This window comes from Chlorocebus sabaeus, chromosome 2, assembly GCF_047675955.1.
Source record: "Chlorocebus sabaeus isolate Y175 chromosome 2, mChlSab1.0.hap1, whole genome shotgun sequence".
Taxonomy (NCBI): domain Eukaryota; kingdom Metazoa; phylum Chordata; class Mammalia; order Primates; family Cercopithecidae; genus Chlorocebus; species Chlorocebus sabaeus.
In genome coordinates, this window is record NC_132905.1 from 95,834,155 (window position 1) to 95,852,179 (window position 18,025).

The window sequence follows — 18,025 nt, forward strand, 5'->3', positions numbered from 1 at the left end:
GGTAAATGGCCAAGGACAGCATCTCAGAACCCAAACCCCAGCATGGCTGCAGTCTGGGCTGGCCATGGGCACACATGCTGCCAGCTGCCTAGGCCTTCAGGAATTCCAGACACAAGCAGTCCAGGTTTGGGTCTGCTCAGAGAGCCCAGCCTCGCAGGACTTAGAAATGGCCCCTGACCCAGCAGGCTCCACCACGGGGGCCTCTCTTGTGCGGGGCCAGGCCAGGCCAGGTACCTGGTTTTGGCAAAGCCACGAGGGTGGGGCTAGGAGCAGCTGGGTAAAGAGCAAGTTCTTTTTGTCCTTTTCATTCTTAAAGAACTCCCCACAAAGCCACAGTCTTTCTCTGTGAAGGGTGCGAAGTCCCCAGTACACTCAGCTCACTTTACCAACCTGGCCGAAGAGGACGCTGCCACCACTGCAGGCCCTAGAAGGAGCCGCCCCACCTGGCTCCTTGCCGACACTCCCTGGCAGCATCCCCAGCGGCCCCTCTCCACCCAGTGCTCACATGGCCCATAGTGGGTTCAATAGTGGCTCCCCAAAATTCACATCCACCTACCACCTCTGAGAGAGGATCTGTGCAGATGCCATCAAGGTAAGGATGTAATGGACTGGGGAGGCCTGAATCCACTGACAGGTGGCCTTATGAAGAGAGGACACAGAGACATGGGGGAGAAGACAGGCAGAGACTGGAGTGACACAGCCACAAGCCAAGAGACGCAAAAGGCCGCTGTGCCGGCCACCACCAGAGAGTCCCGGGACAGATTCTCCCTCAGGGTGCCCAGAAGGAACCAGCCCTGCTGACACCCTAACCATGGACGTCTGGCCTCCAGCACTGTGAGAGGCACATTTCTGACGTGAAGCCACTGGGTTGCTGGTGTTTTACGAGGGCAGCACAGCGCTGGGACACTCCCACACAGCCTGTCGCAGACCTGGGATTAGGGACAACCAGGGGCATTTTACAAAGCCTCAAACATACTGACAAACAGGACAGACCAGAACCTTCCAAATATGTTAAGAATCTTACGCTACTGAGCTACTAATATTTTGGATTACACTGCATTTATAAAACAAGGAAACAATGCTCATATGAGAATCAGGTCATTTGGTTTGGGGGGGGGGTCAGGCGAGTCAATATCTATTTCTCCCCCTTGAGCAAATAATCTTCATGCCAACAATAAATAACATTTGCTCCCCTGGGTAGTGTCAGCTTCAGCCGTATGAAATTGCTGTTTTGCAGGTCGAAAGGAATTTCATAGAGTTTCTTCAGGTTTCATGAGGAGGATCTCTGTCAAAACACCCGCAACAGGGATGAGAAAGATTTAAAGTTCAACAGCCCTGCTTGATGGGCAAAGTGATGCCCTGACCCCAGCTTAGCAAGACAGGCACCGTGATCTGCTTTTCCAGCAGGAATGCTAGATATGGGCAGATCACACCCATAACCTTCACTAGGGCTTTCTTTGAACATGCAGGCACACACACACAGGTACGCACAGGCGCGCGCACGCACACACACACACACACACAGGTACGCACAGGCGCGCGCGCACACACACACACACAGGTATGCACAGGCGCGCGCACACACACACACACACAGGTATGCACAGGCGCGCGCACACACACACACACAGGTACACACAGGCGAGCGCACACACACACAGGTACGCACAGGCGCGCGCGCACGCACACACACAGGTACGCACAGGCGCGCGCGCGCACACACACACAGGTACACACAGGCGCGCGCATGCGCGCGCACACACACAGGTACACACAGGCGTGCGCACGCACACACACACATACACACACAGGTACGCACAGGCGTGCGCACGCGCGCACACACACACACAGGTACGCACAGGCGTGCACACGCGCGCACACACACACACACAGGTATGCACAGGCGTGCACACGCACGCGCACACACACACAGGTACGCACAGGCGTGCACACGCGCGCACACACACACACACAGGTATGCACATGCGTGCGCACGCGCACACACACACAGACACTCCCCCCAACTCCGGGAGGCGGCCATTGCACGGTGAACAGTAACACTGGAGCCAGGTGCCAGGGACCAATCCTGGTTTCTTCATCTACTCCACTGTGACCTGGGGTCAGTTCCTAAACCTCTCTGTGCTATTTCCTCTGCCTAAAGACAGGGCTAGTACCCCAGCCTCATAGGATTAGGAGGATGAGTCACTGGATGTAGCCCCAAGGGCAGAGTTAAGCAGTCATGCACCACGTAACACGGTTTCAGTCAATGACAGTGGTCCCATGAGATTCTAATACAGTATTTTTCCTCTATTACCTTGTCTATGTTTACATAAACAAATGCTTACCATGCACCACAGTTGCCCACAGCATGCAGTACAGTCACATGTTGGACAGGCTGGTAGCTAGGACAACAGGTTACACGGCACAGCCTGGGTGTCTAGTAGGCCATGCCATCAAGGTGCGCGAGAGTGCGCTCTACAACGCGCCAAAGACAATGCCATCGCCCCAGGATACATTTCTGAGAACGTATCTCTGTTGTTAAACACTGCCTCACTGTGTTAGCTTGTGTTACATCCACGTGCCCAAACTGACCAAGGATGTTTGACAAGCAGAAAGATGGACCCGACTCTCCACCCCTCCAATCTCCGCATCCCAGCAGCTGGCCCAGCACAACCCATCTCATCAGTGTGGGGTCAGCACAGAGCCAAGGGGCCATAACCCCTCCGGCGAGGCATGAGGGAAGGTGGGCTCTGGATCGGGGGCCGCCACATACCATGGGCACCAGAGCCGGCCTGCTTCAGCATGGGCTTGTCCATCTTCTTGGCATAGAAGGCCGCGTACCACACGCGCAGCTCCGTGCCCGGGGGGATGTCTCTGGAGGTGGTGAAGTACACGTCGCTGCCGTGCTGGTAGGCCGTCAGGTTCTGGTGCTCAGCCTCCGCCGCTGGCCGCACCAGCATCATCCAGTTGCAGTCATCCTCGTTGGAGGTGTCAAAGCACACGGGGTGCCCGTCCTTCTGGAACACCTGAGGGTGAGTCAGCCCGCGGAGAAGCCGGGAAAATGGCTGATTACCCATCTGCGTGTCAGCGTGTCGGGGGCGGGTGCTGAGGAACCCATCTAGACACTGCCACCTCAGAGGCCGTAAGGGCTCCTGTATGGGACGCTGAGGTGTTTACAATGGTGAGGAGGGTCACAGGTAGACCATGTGGTTTGGATGGGTCAAGTTAGTCACAGGCAAAAGGAAGCAGCAGACACAGCCTATGTGTCATCATACGTCACACAGCAGTCTATGTGTCATCTGCATACCTGAGTGTTACTCACGGCCCGGGTGCGGAACTCAAGTTCAAATCAGGTTCTAGTGGGCCTGGGGATATTGAAGTTCTAGTCCTGGTCCAGGTCGGCTTTGGGCTATCTGAGCTCCACTCCTAGTTCCCGTGTCATAGGGACACCTAGGCTCTCCAGATGGCCCAGTGGGAAGTGGGACACCGTTCTGCTCCCAGCTCCACCACAGGATGCTGGGTTCCTCGGCTGGCTACCTCCCTGTCTATCAAACAACACTGTTGCTTTATGGATTAAATGCAGGCAGGAAGCAGGGAGAAAAACTTACATATTCTGAAGTTCAAATCAACCACACGACTATAGGAGGGTTTTGTTCCTTATTTTCTGATGCCATGATCTGAGCTCTTCCTCCCTGTAGGAAGACAGCTCTCCCCTCTCCTGAGCTTTTCCTAGAGAGGCCTGAGGACGGAGCCCTTGGAAGTGAGAGGTGGGGGTGGGGGACCACCAGGTACCTAATGACCACCAGTTGCTGAGGAAGGCATGCTCCCACCTGGTAGCACCATCCCTCTGGTGGGCACAGTCCAGCTGAACGCTGGCGCATGCACTGAGAACAACCCGCTACCAGGCAATGACCTGCAAAATCGCGTAGCTGAAAGACCACCAACATGGGCACAAAAGGCTTCTTTTATTAAAGGGGCCTCACCCCCAACCGTGCACCCACACCAACTGCATACATTGACTGGACGGGTGCTGCAAAGGACAGGCAGGTAGCCAACGGCCTTTCAGAGGCTGTACTGGGTATTGTTACATATTTCTTCAACTTAAAACAGCCTTTTCTTTCCTTCTTTCCTTTACTTCCTTCCCTCCCTTCCTTCCTTCCTTCACTTCCTTCCCTCCCTCCCCTCCCTTCCTTTCTTTCTCTTTTTGTAAACAACTCAAGTGCCTTTCCTTTTTTCCCCTTTTTGCTGCAATCTGCCTTATAAGCTCAAGTTTTCAAAGGGCTTCCAAAAACCCAAGCTTGTCCACTTCATCTGCCTCCTAAAACAAGCGGATCCCTTTCAAGGGTCTCGAATAAGAAAAGTTTGCTAACTAACAACCCATTCCTCATTTGTTTATTTCACAGATATTTCTGAAGCCTGGCTGGCTGGGGGTACTATCGTACCCCTGAGGGCAGACATGGGAACAGTCAAAAACCCGCCTCGCCTGGCCTCGTAGGCCTTCCAGACGGCTCATTTTTTACGTATTCTAAAGCCTGCCTTGCGATATACATACATTTTAGTTTTCTCGAGTTCACGTCAAAGTAGAGAACCACTGTCTTCACACTGTCTTCTCTCAGTCTGATGTGCTTTTTAGAGCTACCAAACTTCGTACTGTTGCCCAACGTCTCATCACTGCCTAAACAAACACCTTCCCTTTGAAAGAGCTTTGCAAACCGCCATACGCTCTGCACAGGTGTGAAAAGAACTGGCGTGATGGACCCCTGCAAGACACTGCCTTGTAAAGCCTGCAACAGCAACGGAGGTCGTTTAAGACAGCTGGAGTCCGCATTTGGTGTTTCTCCTGCGTATGTTTTAAATATACTCTTTAATGTTCTGCAAAACTGAAAATTACAAAACACCAACTTAATATTGATGCTCTCGCAATGTAAAAAGAAATGTTTCCTTGGAAATTAAGCAGACCTACAATGTTTAGAGCTATTTTTGAGGAATTGACGAATCATGGAAACTCAGTGGTTCTCGCTCCCCATTCCCACATAGGAAAGCCAGAAAAACACCCAGTTCCTGAGCTCCTGTTTGGCAACAGCCTTTACCTTCAGGGGAAACGCGGACTCCTTTTCCCATTTGGCAACCCTCCTGGACTCAAAGGGACCGAACTGTGTCCGCTTGACGAGCTGAGTGACGGCAAACACCCCCTCGGCTCCGTCTTCCAGTCGTCTGATCTCCAAGTTGGGAGGAAGGGATGACCTGGAAATGGAATAAAACAAGACTCAACAGAGAGCATGCACACCTGGGGACCGACTCGTTAAGATAACCTAAAAGCTCGCCCTCACTGACCGCCAGGGGTCTTCTGAAATAAAATTCTCCAGGTGATAAAATAGAAGCCTCCTGGTGGCTCACACCTGTAATCCCAGCACGCACTTTGGAAGGCCGAGGTGGGAAGACTGAATGGGCCCAGGAGTTTGAGACCAGCCTGGGCAACATGGTGAAACACTGTCTCTACAAAAAATACAAAAAATTAGCTGGGCATGGTGGCGTGTGCCTGTAGTCCCAGCTACTTAGGAGGCTGAGGCAGGATGGCTTGAACCCGGGAGTTCAAGACTGCAGGGAGCCGAGATTGTGCCACTGCACTATGACAGCACAGGACCCTGTCTCAAAGAAAAAGAAAACAGAAGCCTTCCTAATAGGTGCTGAATGAAGACAGGCTGAGATTGTGATGATGCCCTCGGGCTGTGGCAATCTAGCCGTAATCTTGTGGCCTTAGCTACACGAGGCCGACCACAAGGCCTTCCACACCATGGCAGGGCTGTTTACTGAAGGATGGATTTCACTCCCCGTGGGAAAGACAGCGACAACAGGTGCATCTCTGGTGGGGCTGCTATGGGACAGGAAAGGGTCAGACTGGCGTGGGGACCAGCGATGGAGGGGGGATCACAGGGAACTCGCTGCTGAGGAGCCGTAGGAACAGCACCCGAGAGAGACACAAGGGCCATGGGCGTCCCAAAGAGAAAGGGTTTCCAGCCAAGTGGAGCGGGCCAGTTTCACTGAGGATGTGATCTCTTTAACTGAAGTAGAAGAATGTCAAGGACAGGGTGTGGGGAGGAAGGCATAGGAGCCAGGACGAGCCCATGACACGTCCAGAACAGAGGCGGACATGGGGTATCCAGCACACAGGCCCCTCAGACAGAGGCAGACGTGGGGTCCCCAGAGCACAGACCCCTCCGACAGAGGTGGACATGGGGTCCCCAGAGCACAGGTCCCTCCGACAGAGGCAGACATGGGGTCCCCAGAGCACAGACCTCTCAGGGTGGGCAGGAGGCCACTGAGACGAGGAGCCAGCCCAGAGGGTCCAACTGCAGGACCAAGGGTTTCAGCTGAATTTTCATGGGCAACAGGCAGCCCCTGAGGGTTCTGGGGAAGAGGGGGGTTGATGGGAAGAGGGAGGTTAATCCGCTCTCTACTTTAGGCTGAAACATTAATCTCTTTGTTTTGAATCACACGAAGAAGAAAACAAATGAACGGTGTTGTGAGGCAGTGGGGAGGCTCCTGGAAACAGTCCTGGAAAGACGGTGACCATCTGTGCAGCAGCAGCACGTGCCAGGTACCGTCACCCACAACACCACAGCCACCCCACAGGAACCGCCATCCTCTCCCCTTTACAGAGGGCACCGAGGTCTGGAGAGGAGTGCCTTGCCCAAGCTCACCTGCCCGGGGCCACCAGGTGGCACGGCCTCCCCCAGGTGAGGGTGGAACGGCAGGGCAGCTGCTGCCCACTGAGCTGCCTCACCAGGCCTGCAGGGGCTGCTTCCGGAAGCTGCTGTGGGTCAGCCCCGTCCTGTCCTCATGACCCCCATCCCCTGCCCCGCCTGCATGTGCATGTGTCCGCTGGCAGGCCAAGACCTGGAATGCAGAGAAGCCAACGAGCAGACCTCCAGCTTGGCCACTGGTGTTCAGCACATCAACCACCTTGGCCAGTCCATTCTTCTGCAGCCTCCACAATGTGTCAGGAACAGCTGGGCTCCAGCTAAGAACCCTGGAGTGGATCAAAGAAACTCACTCTGGAGCTTTGAAGTGCGTGTTTTGGTGCATCCCGGCAGCAAGGCTGCTCAGTTCACAGAGGGAAGGGAATCGCCGGCACTCACTCAGAGTGCCTCTGTTCTCCCTCGGGCTCCTTCCTCCCCGTCTGCAGACACGAAGGCTGCTAGGCTCCTGCCGCAGCTGGCATATGGACAGGCCCGGGACCGTGAAAGCAGCTCACGGCGGTCACTCACCTTGCCCTGCTTAACACAAAGGAGTCTTTGACCATGACCACTGGGCCTAGCTCGGGACATTCGGAGTCGTGGTACTGGCTGCAGTCTTCACACCCTGCAAGCAGACATCTGAGCATTAGAGCACCCAGGGAAGGAGACACGCAAAGAACACAAACCTGGGAAATGGGGACCCTGGCCCCCTGAGGGTGACCCAGAGTCATGAGACACATGCATCCGACACCACAAAGACAAGCAAGGGAGGGTGCATCGGATGGCACGAGGCCTGTGTCCCGAAGGTCTCCGTCAGTGCTCACGCACCCATGAGGAGTGCAAAGGCAGGACACACCTCCAGGGAAAGCTCCAGCTCTGCCACACACCTGAAGCACGGTCACCTCCACGGTGACGAAGACCAAGACCCTCCCCAAAGAATGAGCATAAATGAAAATGGCCAATGTAAGCGGGTTCATGATAACTCGAACACACTTCCCTCCTGCCTAGCCCTGGATCACTTTTCTGGACCAAGTGCTACCCGCTGCAAAGTGCCCTCGGCCAGGAGTTCTGAGAAACGTGATCCTATTAAAACCACACCCCTGTAAGTGCATTGCTTAGGAGATAAATGGTTCGTAGGGAAAATTTAAATACACAACTTTTCTATATTATAAAAACCAAATGTGGACATGGCTTTGCCTAGACAGCAAACGCCATGCCCATCTGTGTTCTGTGACATAGGGCTGGTCTCGGACAGGTCCCCGGGCCACTTACAGATGAACATGATCTCTTCGCTCCCATCTTCAGCCATCTCTGACACCTGTCAGGATACAAGAGAGCCTCATTACCAAATACCAAAATACTCTTACCAAAATATGTTTGTTTTTTTTGTTTTTTTTTGAGATTGAGCTCCCTCTGTCGCCCAGGCTGGAGTACAGTGGCACAATCTTGGCTCACTGCAACCTCTGCCTCCCAGGTCCAAGTAATTCTCCTGCCTCAGCCTCCCGAGTAGCTGGGACTACAGGTATGAGTCCCGGCTAATTTTTGTATTTTCAGTAGAGATGGGGTTTCACCATGTTGGCCAGGCTGGTCTTAATCTCTTGACCTTGTGATCCACCTGCCTCGGCCTCCCAAAGTGCTGGGATTACAGGTGTGAGCCACCGCGCCTGGCCTCTTACCAAAATAATGTTTAAAGACAATTCCTACTAAGGGCCTCCTCCAGCCAGTATAGGGACATTACGTGGTGCTCTAAAGAGAGCACACAGTGGGGTCTCCTCTTATTGTGGGATGGGGCTGGGGTCCCTGAAACACCTTCTCACCTCAAATAATGTTATTTTTAATAAAAGCAATGGGTTTGAACAGCCTCATGAACTCAGATTTTCATCTTTTCATGTTAGCCATCAATTACCATTTTTAAAACAAATATAGCACCTTTTTGTGGTGACAGGGTCTTGCTCTGTCACCCAGGCAGGAGTGTAGTGGCGAGATCACAGCTCACTGCAGCCTCTACCTGCTGGGCTCAAGCAATCCTCCTACCTCAGCCTCCCAAAGTGCTGGGATTATGGCACGAGTCATCGTGCCCACCTATATCACCATTTTTAAAAAGCCAGTTGTCACTTTTTTTCCCCTCACTCACTGGGCCGTGAATTCCTCAAGGTCGGGTATGTCTAATGCAACGTTTTTTCTTCAGTTCCTAACCTATGGCTGGTGCCCCACAAACACTCGTTTCTCTGGGGACTAAATAAATGCGTGATGTTGTGGAGGACTCTCGTGCTCCCACATAAGCTGTTATCAGATCCAATAATTCTATTCCCTATCCATCCTTGAGGTTCACCTCCAGAAACACTTGCATAGTGGCTAGATGAGCACAAACTGACACCCACACACACATATATTTACAGGGTGATCTAGACATTGTTCACTCCTGGGCTGTGAAATGGAAATAAAAACACCCACCTCATGCAGTTTGGGAGGAGCATAAAGCAAGATACACACAGTATGTGCTACCGAATAATCATTCCTCCTCTGCCCACCCCCATTCCCAACCGTGCCCATTGGCACGTCCTTCTTGCATCCTGCTTCTCTGATGCCCACTGCTGGTGGTTTAGGAAAGCGTGCATGCTGGCACTTCTTGAATGCTGATTCCACACGCCCTCCACCCCACTCATCCCCAGCAGCTTGGAAGGGTGAAAAGCAGACCATGCAAAACCCATATGGAAACTCACAGTCACTGAACATGCGTGTTTGAGAGCAATGTGGGGTTGAAAACTTCAAGTTAGGAGAGTGAGTTAGCTACGAGGAAGTGAGGCAGAGGAGAGAGAGTTCCAATTTGCCCTTCAAATGCCAGAAATAATCAGGGGGGTGAAATTTTCTCCCAGAACAGCACTGTATCTTCTTTTCCTGAGAACACGCATTCCTGTTCAAAGGTATCTCACATGGCTCCAGCAAGTCTGACTCAGTTTCACAGCCGCAGTCAGCCTCGCCTGCCCCAGCTTCTGGGCACCTCAGCACAAACAGGGACCAGTCTGGGATGGGGGCTCAGCTGGGCAGTGAACAGGAGATGAATAGGGGCAAAGGGCAGAAGAAACCCAGGCTGGGGTGGGGAGGGGCATGCTTTCATGAGTTGCTGCTGTGCTGCTGGAGGTGTAGGACCTGTGTGCCCCCTGCAGGAACCCACGCCACTCATGGTCAGAAGCTTGGGCAATGGGAACGATAGGCCTTAAGAGGCTCCCCACACTGTGGTTAGATCACCGCAGAATACAGAGTCCCAACAAAGGTACTGGAATCGGAGTGGGAGGATGGCGGGAAGTCGTCCTGGCCTTGCTTACCTGGGAACCTGCATGAATCCCCTGAGGCCTGGCGTGGCCGCCTCTCCCCGGGGCAGACCTTGCCTCTGGCCTCCACCTCTCACAGACTGCCCACCCCCCAGGTGCCCCCAAAGAAGATCCCCTCTGAGCGGAGCTTTTGGGAAAGGAAACCCAGAAGAGGGAGGTGAGGGAAGCAGGAGAGCAGGGTTTTAGCCTCCTGTGCTACACTCTGATTCTATGTAAATGTCTGAGTCCTGGCAGTAAGGGTCCTGATTAGCAGCATCTGGTCCCCAACACATGGCCTCTCTAAAACGGCTCCTCTGGGCCCGGGATCTGAAACCACAGCCACCCTGGGTTGCAGATCAGGCCTGAGTAATGGAGCATCTTCAAAGTCTTTGCTGTCTTAGCAAAAATCCCTTTAACACTCAGAAACTGCCTTTGTAGAAGGAGAAGTGTGGTCTCCAGACCGCTAAGGCACACAAGACATCCCAGAACAAGGCACACAGGAAGTACTGTTTCAGGGAAAAGGAGAGGAAAAAAGAACTAGAAGTTTAAGATCCCAGGCAAGCGCGTGGCTCACGTCTGTAATCCCAGCACTTTGAGAGACGAAGATGGGCGGATCACCTCAGGTCAGGAGTTCGAGACCAGCCTGGCCAACATGGTGCACCCCATTTCTACTAAAAATACAAAAACTAGGCTGGGCTTGGTGGCTCATGCCTGTAATCCCAGCACTTTGGGAGGCTGAGGCAGGCGCATCACAAGGTCAGGAGATCGAGACCATCCTGGCCAACATGGGGAAACCCCGTCTCCACTTAAAAAAAAAAAAAATTAGCCAGGTGTGGTGGCAGACGCCTGTAGTCCCAGCTACTCAGGAGGCTGAGGCAGGAGAATGGCGTGAATCCGGGAGGTGGATTGCAGTGAGCTGAGATTGCGCCACTGCACTCCAGCCTGGGTGACAGAGCAAGACTTCATCTCAAAAAAAAAAAAAAAAGAAAAAAAACTAGTCAGGCACAGAGGTGCATGCCTATAATCCCAGCTACTCGGGAGGCTGAGGCAGGAGAATCGCTTGAACCCAGGAGGCGGAAGTTGTGGTGGGCCAAGATCGCGTGCCTCTGTACTCCAGCCTGGGTGACCGAGTGAGACTCTGTCTCAAAAAAAAAAAAAGGCCGGAAGCAGTGGCTCACGCCTGTAATCCCAGCACTTTGGGAGGCCAAGGTGAGTGGATCACAAGGTCAGGAGATCAAGACCATCCTGGCTAACATGGTGAAACCCCATCTCTACTAAAAAAATACAAAAAAAATTAGCCGGGTGTAGTGGCGGGTGCCTGTAGTCCCAGCTACTTGGGAGGCTGAGGCAGGAGAATGGCATGAATCCGGGAGGCGGAGCTTGCAGTGAGTTGAGATCATGCCACTGCACTCCAGCCAGGGCGATACAGCAAGACTCTCAAAAAAAAAAAAAAAAAAAAAAGTTCAAGATCCCCCTATCTCAACAAACAATCCTGGGAAGACTTACCTTACATCAGTGATTTCAAAATGTGGTCTCTGAACCAGGAACCAGCAGTGCCAGCATTGCTTGGGAACGTCTCAGAAATGCACATCCTTGCCTCCCACCCCCAGACCTGCTGAATCAGACTTGGCAGAGGGCCCTGCATTCTGCTTGCAAAGCCCTCCGGGTGGTTCAGATGCAGCTCAAGTCTGAGAACCACCGCTTTGCCTGAAAATCTCTTTAAAATTTCTATGGCTACTACTCCAAAAACTAACTACACGTGACCGCCATCACAAGAAGACCACGGTAATAATATCAGGAAGCCACACTTATCACAGATGTCAATGAAGCTCAGACCAGGACCATCTGCATCTAGCGTGGTGGTAAATGGGAAATCAGGGGTGACTTCAGACAAGTGATCCTTACACGGAACGCTCAGCGAAGAAAACTGTTAAAAACAACTTTGCAAAAGAAGCCTGAAGTGACAGACTCCGTGTCCCTGACTTTAAACTTCATGATCAAGCTACCGTCAAAAAACTCTGATACCGGTGAGAAGGTGAACAGAGATCAATGGAACAAAACAGACAACCCAGAAACAGACGTAAACAAACACGCCCAAAGCTTTTTTTTTTTTTTTTTTTTTTTTTTGAGACGGAGTCTTGCTCTGTCGCCCAGGCTGGAGTGCAGTGGCGCGATCTCAGCTCACTGCAAGCTCCGCCTCCCAGTTCAAGCGATTCTCTTGCCTCAGCCTCCCGAGTCGCTGGGATTACAGGCATGTGCTACCACGCCCAGCTAACTGTTGTATTTTTAGTAGCGATGGGGTTTCACCATGTTGGTCAGGAGGGCCTCGATCTCTTGACCTCGTGATCTGCCCACCTCAGCCTCTCAAAGTGCTGGGATTACAGGTTTGAGCCACCGTGCCCGGCCTGCATTTTTTTTACAAAGACAAAAGCGGATTGGATTTTAAAGTTCAACTGAGGAAGGGCAACCATTTCAGCAGATGGTGCTGGAACAACTGAGCATCCACAGAGAAAAAAATGAACTATAACCTCATATCTTATTAGAAAATTAACTCAAAATGGATCAGTCTTAAAACATAAAATATTAAATAACAGAACTTAGAAAAACAGAGAACATCTTTGGGCTCTAGAGCAAGCCACAGTTTTTAGACTTGTCACCAAAAACACAATCTATAAAAGGAAAACCATTTGCATCTTCATTCAGAAGGCAACAGTCAACCCAAAAACCAACATGTCAAAAGTAAACACCTGGACTCTCCTGACAGAGTCTCTCTGCCCCCACCTCCTGCATCTTAGGACGCGGTTGTCAGAGAGACCGGGAACCGCTGTGACCTCTCCGGCCTCCCTCTCACACCTGCCCATCACACCAACTACCTACAGCCCCCGTTACTACCTCCGTTAGCCACACCCCACTTTCTCCCACCTGTAAGGCTGCAAGGGTCTCCAGATAACTCTTCCTCCTCTGCCTGGGCCGCCAACCCATTTTCCACACTGCAGAGCGGTTCTTCTAGAACATAAATCCAATCACATCGCTTGCCAGCCTGAAGCTTCATCGGCTTCCCACTGTTCCAGGAAGAAACCCCAAACTCCTGCACACAACCAGCCACTGCCTTTCTTGGTAGCCTTCTCACCCCACCCCCACCCCCACTGTCTCTAGTCACACTTCCCAGAATGCCAAGCCACTGCCCTCGGTAGCCTTCTCACCCCACCCAACCCCACCCTCTCCAGCCACACTTCCCAGAACGCCAAGCTGGGTCCTGCCTCTGGGCCTTTGCACATGCTCGCCCCCATGGCTGGACCTCTCCCCAGCCCTCTGCCATGCCTGCTCACTCCTCAGTCCCCACTCCCCACTCCCTGCTCACTCCTCACTCCCCAGCCCTCTCTGCCATGCCTGCTCACTCCTCAGTCTCAGCTTAACTTCACTTCTTCGGGGAGGGTCTCCCTGATCCACCTGTCCAAAATGTGGCATGCTTTCCAAAAGTGCTCTGTGATTTCCTTCACAGCACTGTCACCCGTGTAGCCATGCCTGTGTGTGACTGATCTCATGTCTCTCTCCCACCACACTTCACGGGCCAAGAGGGCAAGACTTGTAGCAGCCTTGTACAGCAGAATATACTTGAACCCTCCTCGGCACCGGCACACGGGACAGGCTGATGTCTGATAAGAGGATCGGCCACTTCCTGGTACAGCCCCTAACACACCCCAGGCTGCGGACGCGAGGTCCGCCCCAGGCACAGCCACTTCCCCTCAGTCCACCACAGGGGTTCTACCATCTTTCAAGACAGAGCCCTAACCTCACCCTCCCAGGCACCTTCCTCCCTTCAGTTACTCTCACCTCCTCCGTGATCCCCCCAAAAAGTTGACTCTTCCTAAACCACTATCTCAGCTTCACATAATGTCATGCACATGGTCTGTTTTTTCTACTAGATTTATTTTCTTTCATTTTACTTTGAGACAGGGTTACTCTGTCACCCAAGCTGGAGTATAATGGTCCCATCATAGCTCACTATAACCTCAAACTCGTGGCCTCCTGCGATCCTCCGGCTTCAGCCTCTCAAGTAACTGGGACTACTGGCATGCACCGCTATGCCCAGCTAATTTTTTAAATTTTTTTGTAGAGATTTGGTCTCACTATGTTGGCCAGGCTGGTCTCAAACTCCTGGCCTCAAGCAATCCTCCTGCTTCAGCCTCCCACTTCAGATTACAGGTATGAGCCCCCACGTCCAACCTCTATTAGATCTTTAACCATGAAAGACAGAAGCATAAAACTGACTTTTCCACTTACTCCTTTCGTCCAGTTCTTAAGTACTTTGTATGTAGCACCCCATGTACAAGAAAGCCCTGATAAATCTTTTGACCTGACACCTTCACCTCCAGATAATTAAGAGTGGTTGGAAAGTTCCAAATGTTTTGTTTGCACAAGTTATGCCAAGAAAGTTCAAAAGTTTAGTTAGATTAGCATTAAGATCTGGAAGAGAAATTTTCCATGTTCCATATAAAAAGTGATTTTAAACTTTTATAATGTTTTTTGATATTTACAAAGCACCTGCTAGGTGCAAGGTTCCAATGCTACCACAACGACCTGTGCTTGGCCTCTGACATCCCTGGCCCACGACAGGAGGTGGCCCCGGCCTGGGGTCTTTCTCCATAGTGGCCTCCGGGGACCACCCTGGTCTGGCTTTGGCCAGGCCACTGCCTTCCCTCCACTTGACACTAAGCCTGTCTATGGGTTTCCAGGTTCATGTACTTGAAAGAAAGTTCAAATAAAGCCTGTGCTACTGAAGAAATCCTGCAAGGAAACAATGTGGTTCTTGGAATCTGCAGCCTGGCACCCACAAGAAGATCTTATCAGCTCAAATAAAACCAAGTCCATTTCTTGTCCAGATATTCGAGGGACACCTGCCATGGGCAGCTGGTGTTGAAGGGCTGTTCATTTGGGGCAGCAGAACGAGCACAAAGCTTCTCCCCTTCCACACATGCCACACAACAAAGGGTGCGACCGTGGCCTGCACAGGGGACACTAGAGAGGGCTGGTAGAGCCCAGATCTGGCTGGACCACCTGACCTGCATCTTGATTCCTGGGGAGAAGCCAGAACACCTCCACTCCCTGGGGAGACCCTATCCACTCCCTTCTCAGTACAAAGGGGGAAAGGTCTAGAACAAGGAATCTGACCTTTCTGTTGTTACCAGATGGGTGTGCCCTGCCAGGTTCAACCACAACCTGCTCACCTGGGAAAGTAACCTCCCCAGGCAGGGCTAAGGGAGCGGGGACTCCTTTCTGTGCTGAGCTCTGAGATGTGGGGAGATGCCAGACACCCTCAGTTCAGAAAGCCCAGAAACCTCACTGACTATGAGTTTTGCACAGATTTTCTGTTCACACACAGAGTGACCCTGCAGAGAGCAGCCACTCAGGGGCCTCTGCTGCGCCGGTGGTCAAACTCCCCAAAACTGAAAGGAGTTAAGATGCAACTCCTTTCTACTCTAGCCCTGACCTCCTCCGTTCACAATCTTCCCCAGGGCTGGGGGCAGATTTTCCTGGTTCCCCCAGGAAAAGTTTTGTGCAAAGGGTCCTGAAAGCAGTGAAAGGAAAACAAGCTGAGCTCTACACACTACAGCAGAACAGGTGAAACAAACATGTGGAAAGGACAGAGTCTCACCATGTTGCCCAGGCTGGAGCGCAGTGGTTTTTCACAGGCGTGAACATAGCGCACTACAGCCTCAAACTCCTGGGCACAAGCGACCCTCCTGCCGCAGCCTCCGCATAGCTGGGAGTGCAGCCATTGTGCCCAGCTTGAAACCATGTTTTGAGGATTATTTATTAATGTGACCTGCAAAGGCTGAGGAGGTTTAGAAAAAGCTACTGGTTTTGAAATATTGGGAAATGAAAGCTGCACGATTTTTTTTTTTTTGAGACAGAGTCTCGCTCTGTCACCCAGGCTGGAGTGCAGTGGCCGGATCTCAGCTCACTGCAAGCTCTGCCTCCCGGGTTTACGCCATTCTCCTGCCTCAGTCTCCTGAGTAGCTGGGACTACAGGTGCCCGCCACCTCGCCCAGCTAGTTTTTTGTATTTTTTAGTAGAGACGGGGTTTCGCTGTGTTCGCCAGGATGGTCTCGATCTCCTGACCTCGTGATCCGCCCGTCTCGGCCTCCCAAAGTGCTGGGATTACAGGCTTGAGCCACCGCGCCCGGCCAGCTTCACGATTTTAAAAGACACATGTCTAGAGAAAATGTTCTCCATCTCTACAATTTTGTCATTTCGAGAATGTCACATAGGCCAGGCATGGTGGCTCATGCTTGTAATCCCAGCAGTTTGGGAGGCCAAGGTGGGTGAAACGCCTGAGGTCAGGACCAGCCTGGCCAACATGGCAAAACCCCATCTCTACTAAAAATACAAAAATTAGCCAGGTGTGGTGGTGGGAGCCTGTAATCCCAGCTACTCGGGAGGCTGAGGCAGAAGAATCACTTGAACCCGGGAGGTGGATGCTGCAGTGAGACGAGATCCACTCCAGCCTGGGCAACACCGTCTCAAAAAACAAAACAAAACAAAACAAAAAAACAAAAGAATGTCATATAAATGAAATCAGACAGCCTGTGACCTTTGGGATTGGCTCTTTCTAAGCTGAAATAATGCCCTTGGGATCCCTCCAGGATGTTGCCTCAATGAAAAGCTCATTTCTTTATATTGCTGAATAATATTCCACGGTTCGAGTGCATTACCATTTGTTCAGCAATTCACTCGCTCACGGAAGGACACTTGGGGTTTTTTCCATGTGGGGCTGTCACAAATAAAGCTGTTAGGAGCAATCGTGTACAGGTTTTTTTGTACATACGTTTTCATTTCTCTGAGATAAATGCCCAGGAGTGCAATGACTGGGTCATCTGTTAGGAGGATGTTTCGTTTTTTAATAAACCAACAGGCTGTTTTCCAGAGAGGCTGCAGCACTTTGCACCTCCCGCCAGCGACGCAGGAGAGATCCAGTTTCTCAGCGGCCTCCCCAGCATCTGGTGGGGTCACTACGTTTTATTTTAGCCATTCCGGCAGATATGAAGTGGTGTCTCCTTGTGGTTTTAATTTGCATTTCCCTAGTGGCTAAAGACGCTGAACATCTTTACACGTGCTTGTAGGCCACATGTATTAATATCAATAAATCTTCTTCAGTAAAAGGTCTCTTCACATCTTTTGCCCATTTTCCTTTTCCTTGTTTTTTTTTTTTTTTTTGAGATGGAGTCTCACTCTGTCACCCAGGCTGGAGTACAGCAGTGGCATGATCTCGGCTCACTGCAACTTCCGCCTCCCAGGTTCAAGCAATTCTCCTGCCTCAGCCTCCAAGTAACTGGGACTACAGGTGCCCGCCACCACGCCTGGCTAATTTTTGTATTTTTAGTAGAGATGGGGTTTCACCACATTGGCCAGGCTGGTCTTGGACTCCTCCCCTCGTAATCCACCCGCCTCAGCCTCCCAAAATGCTGGGATTCCAGGCATGAGCCACCGCGCCCGGCCCTTTTGCCCATTTTCTAGTTGGACTGACAGCGTTATTTTACAGGTGTGTTTGAGAGTTCCTTGTCTGTATATCTAGATGCTTTGTCGCGTGTAGTTTGCGAGTATTTCTCCCTGTCTGGGCTTGTCTTTTCATTCCTCCCACTCCCAGTTTAAGGGTCTTCTGCCGAGCAATGGTTTTTCATGTTGTTGAAGTCTAAAGGATTGACTTTCCCTTTCACAGACTACGCTTCTGGTATCACATCTAAGACTTATCTTTGCCAAGCCCAAGGTTCCAAAGACTTTCTCCTGTGTTTCTTAGAAAAGTCTTTGTTTTTAAGAGGGGATCTCACTCTGTGACCTAAGCTGGAGCACAGGGGCGCGATCTCGGCTCACTGCAACCTCCACCTCCAGGGCTCAAGCGATCTTCTTGCCTCAGCCTCCTGAGTTGTTAGACTACAGGCACACATCACCGGCTTTTTTTTTTTTTTTTTTTTTTTT

At 51.8% G+C, this 18,025-nt stretch overlaps 1 protein-coding gene across 5 annotated transcripts in view; it reads right to left on the minus strand.

Moving 5' to 3' along the window:
- Positions 1 to 18,025, minus strand: part of PRDM15 (PR/SET domain 15) — a 74,980-nt gene that overhangs the window by 47,076 nt on the left and 9,879 nt on the right. For 4 of the 5 annotated variants that reach the window (XM_007968809.3, XM_007968819.3, XM_037984846.2 and 1 more), the window contains exons 2-5: positions 8,010 to 8,055; positions 7,269 to 7,362; positions 5,091 to 5,244; positions 2,774 to 3,026 (exon numbers count right to left, since the gene is read on the minus strand). In XM_007968809.3, the coding sequence (XP_007967000.3) occupies positions 2,774 to 3,026; positions 5,091 to 5,244; positions 7,269 to 7,362; positions 8,010 to 8,046 (538 nt within the window). In that variant the 5' untranslated portion in view covers positions 8,047 to 8,055. Of the gene's footprint in view, positions 1 to 2,773; positions 3,027 to 5,090; positions 5,245 to 7,268; positions 7,363 to 8,009; positions 8,056 to 12,970; positions 13,213 to 18,025 lie in introns of those variants that run through there. The other variant, XM_037984845.2, reaches the window with a different exon arrangement.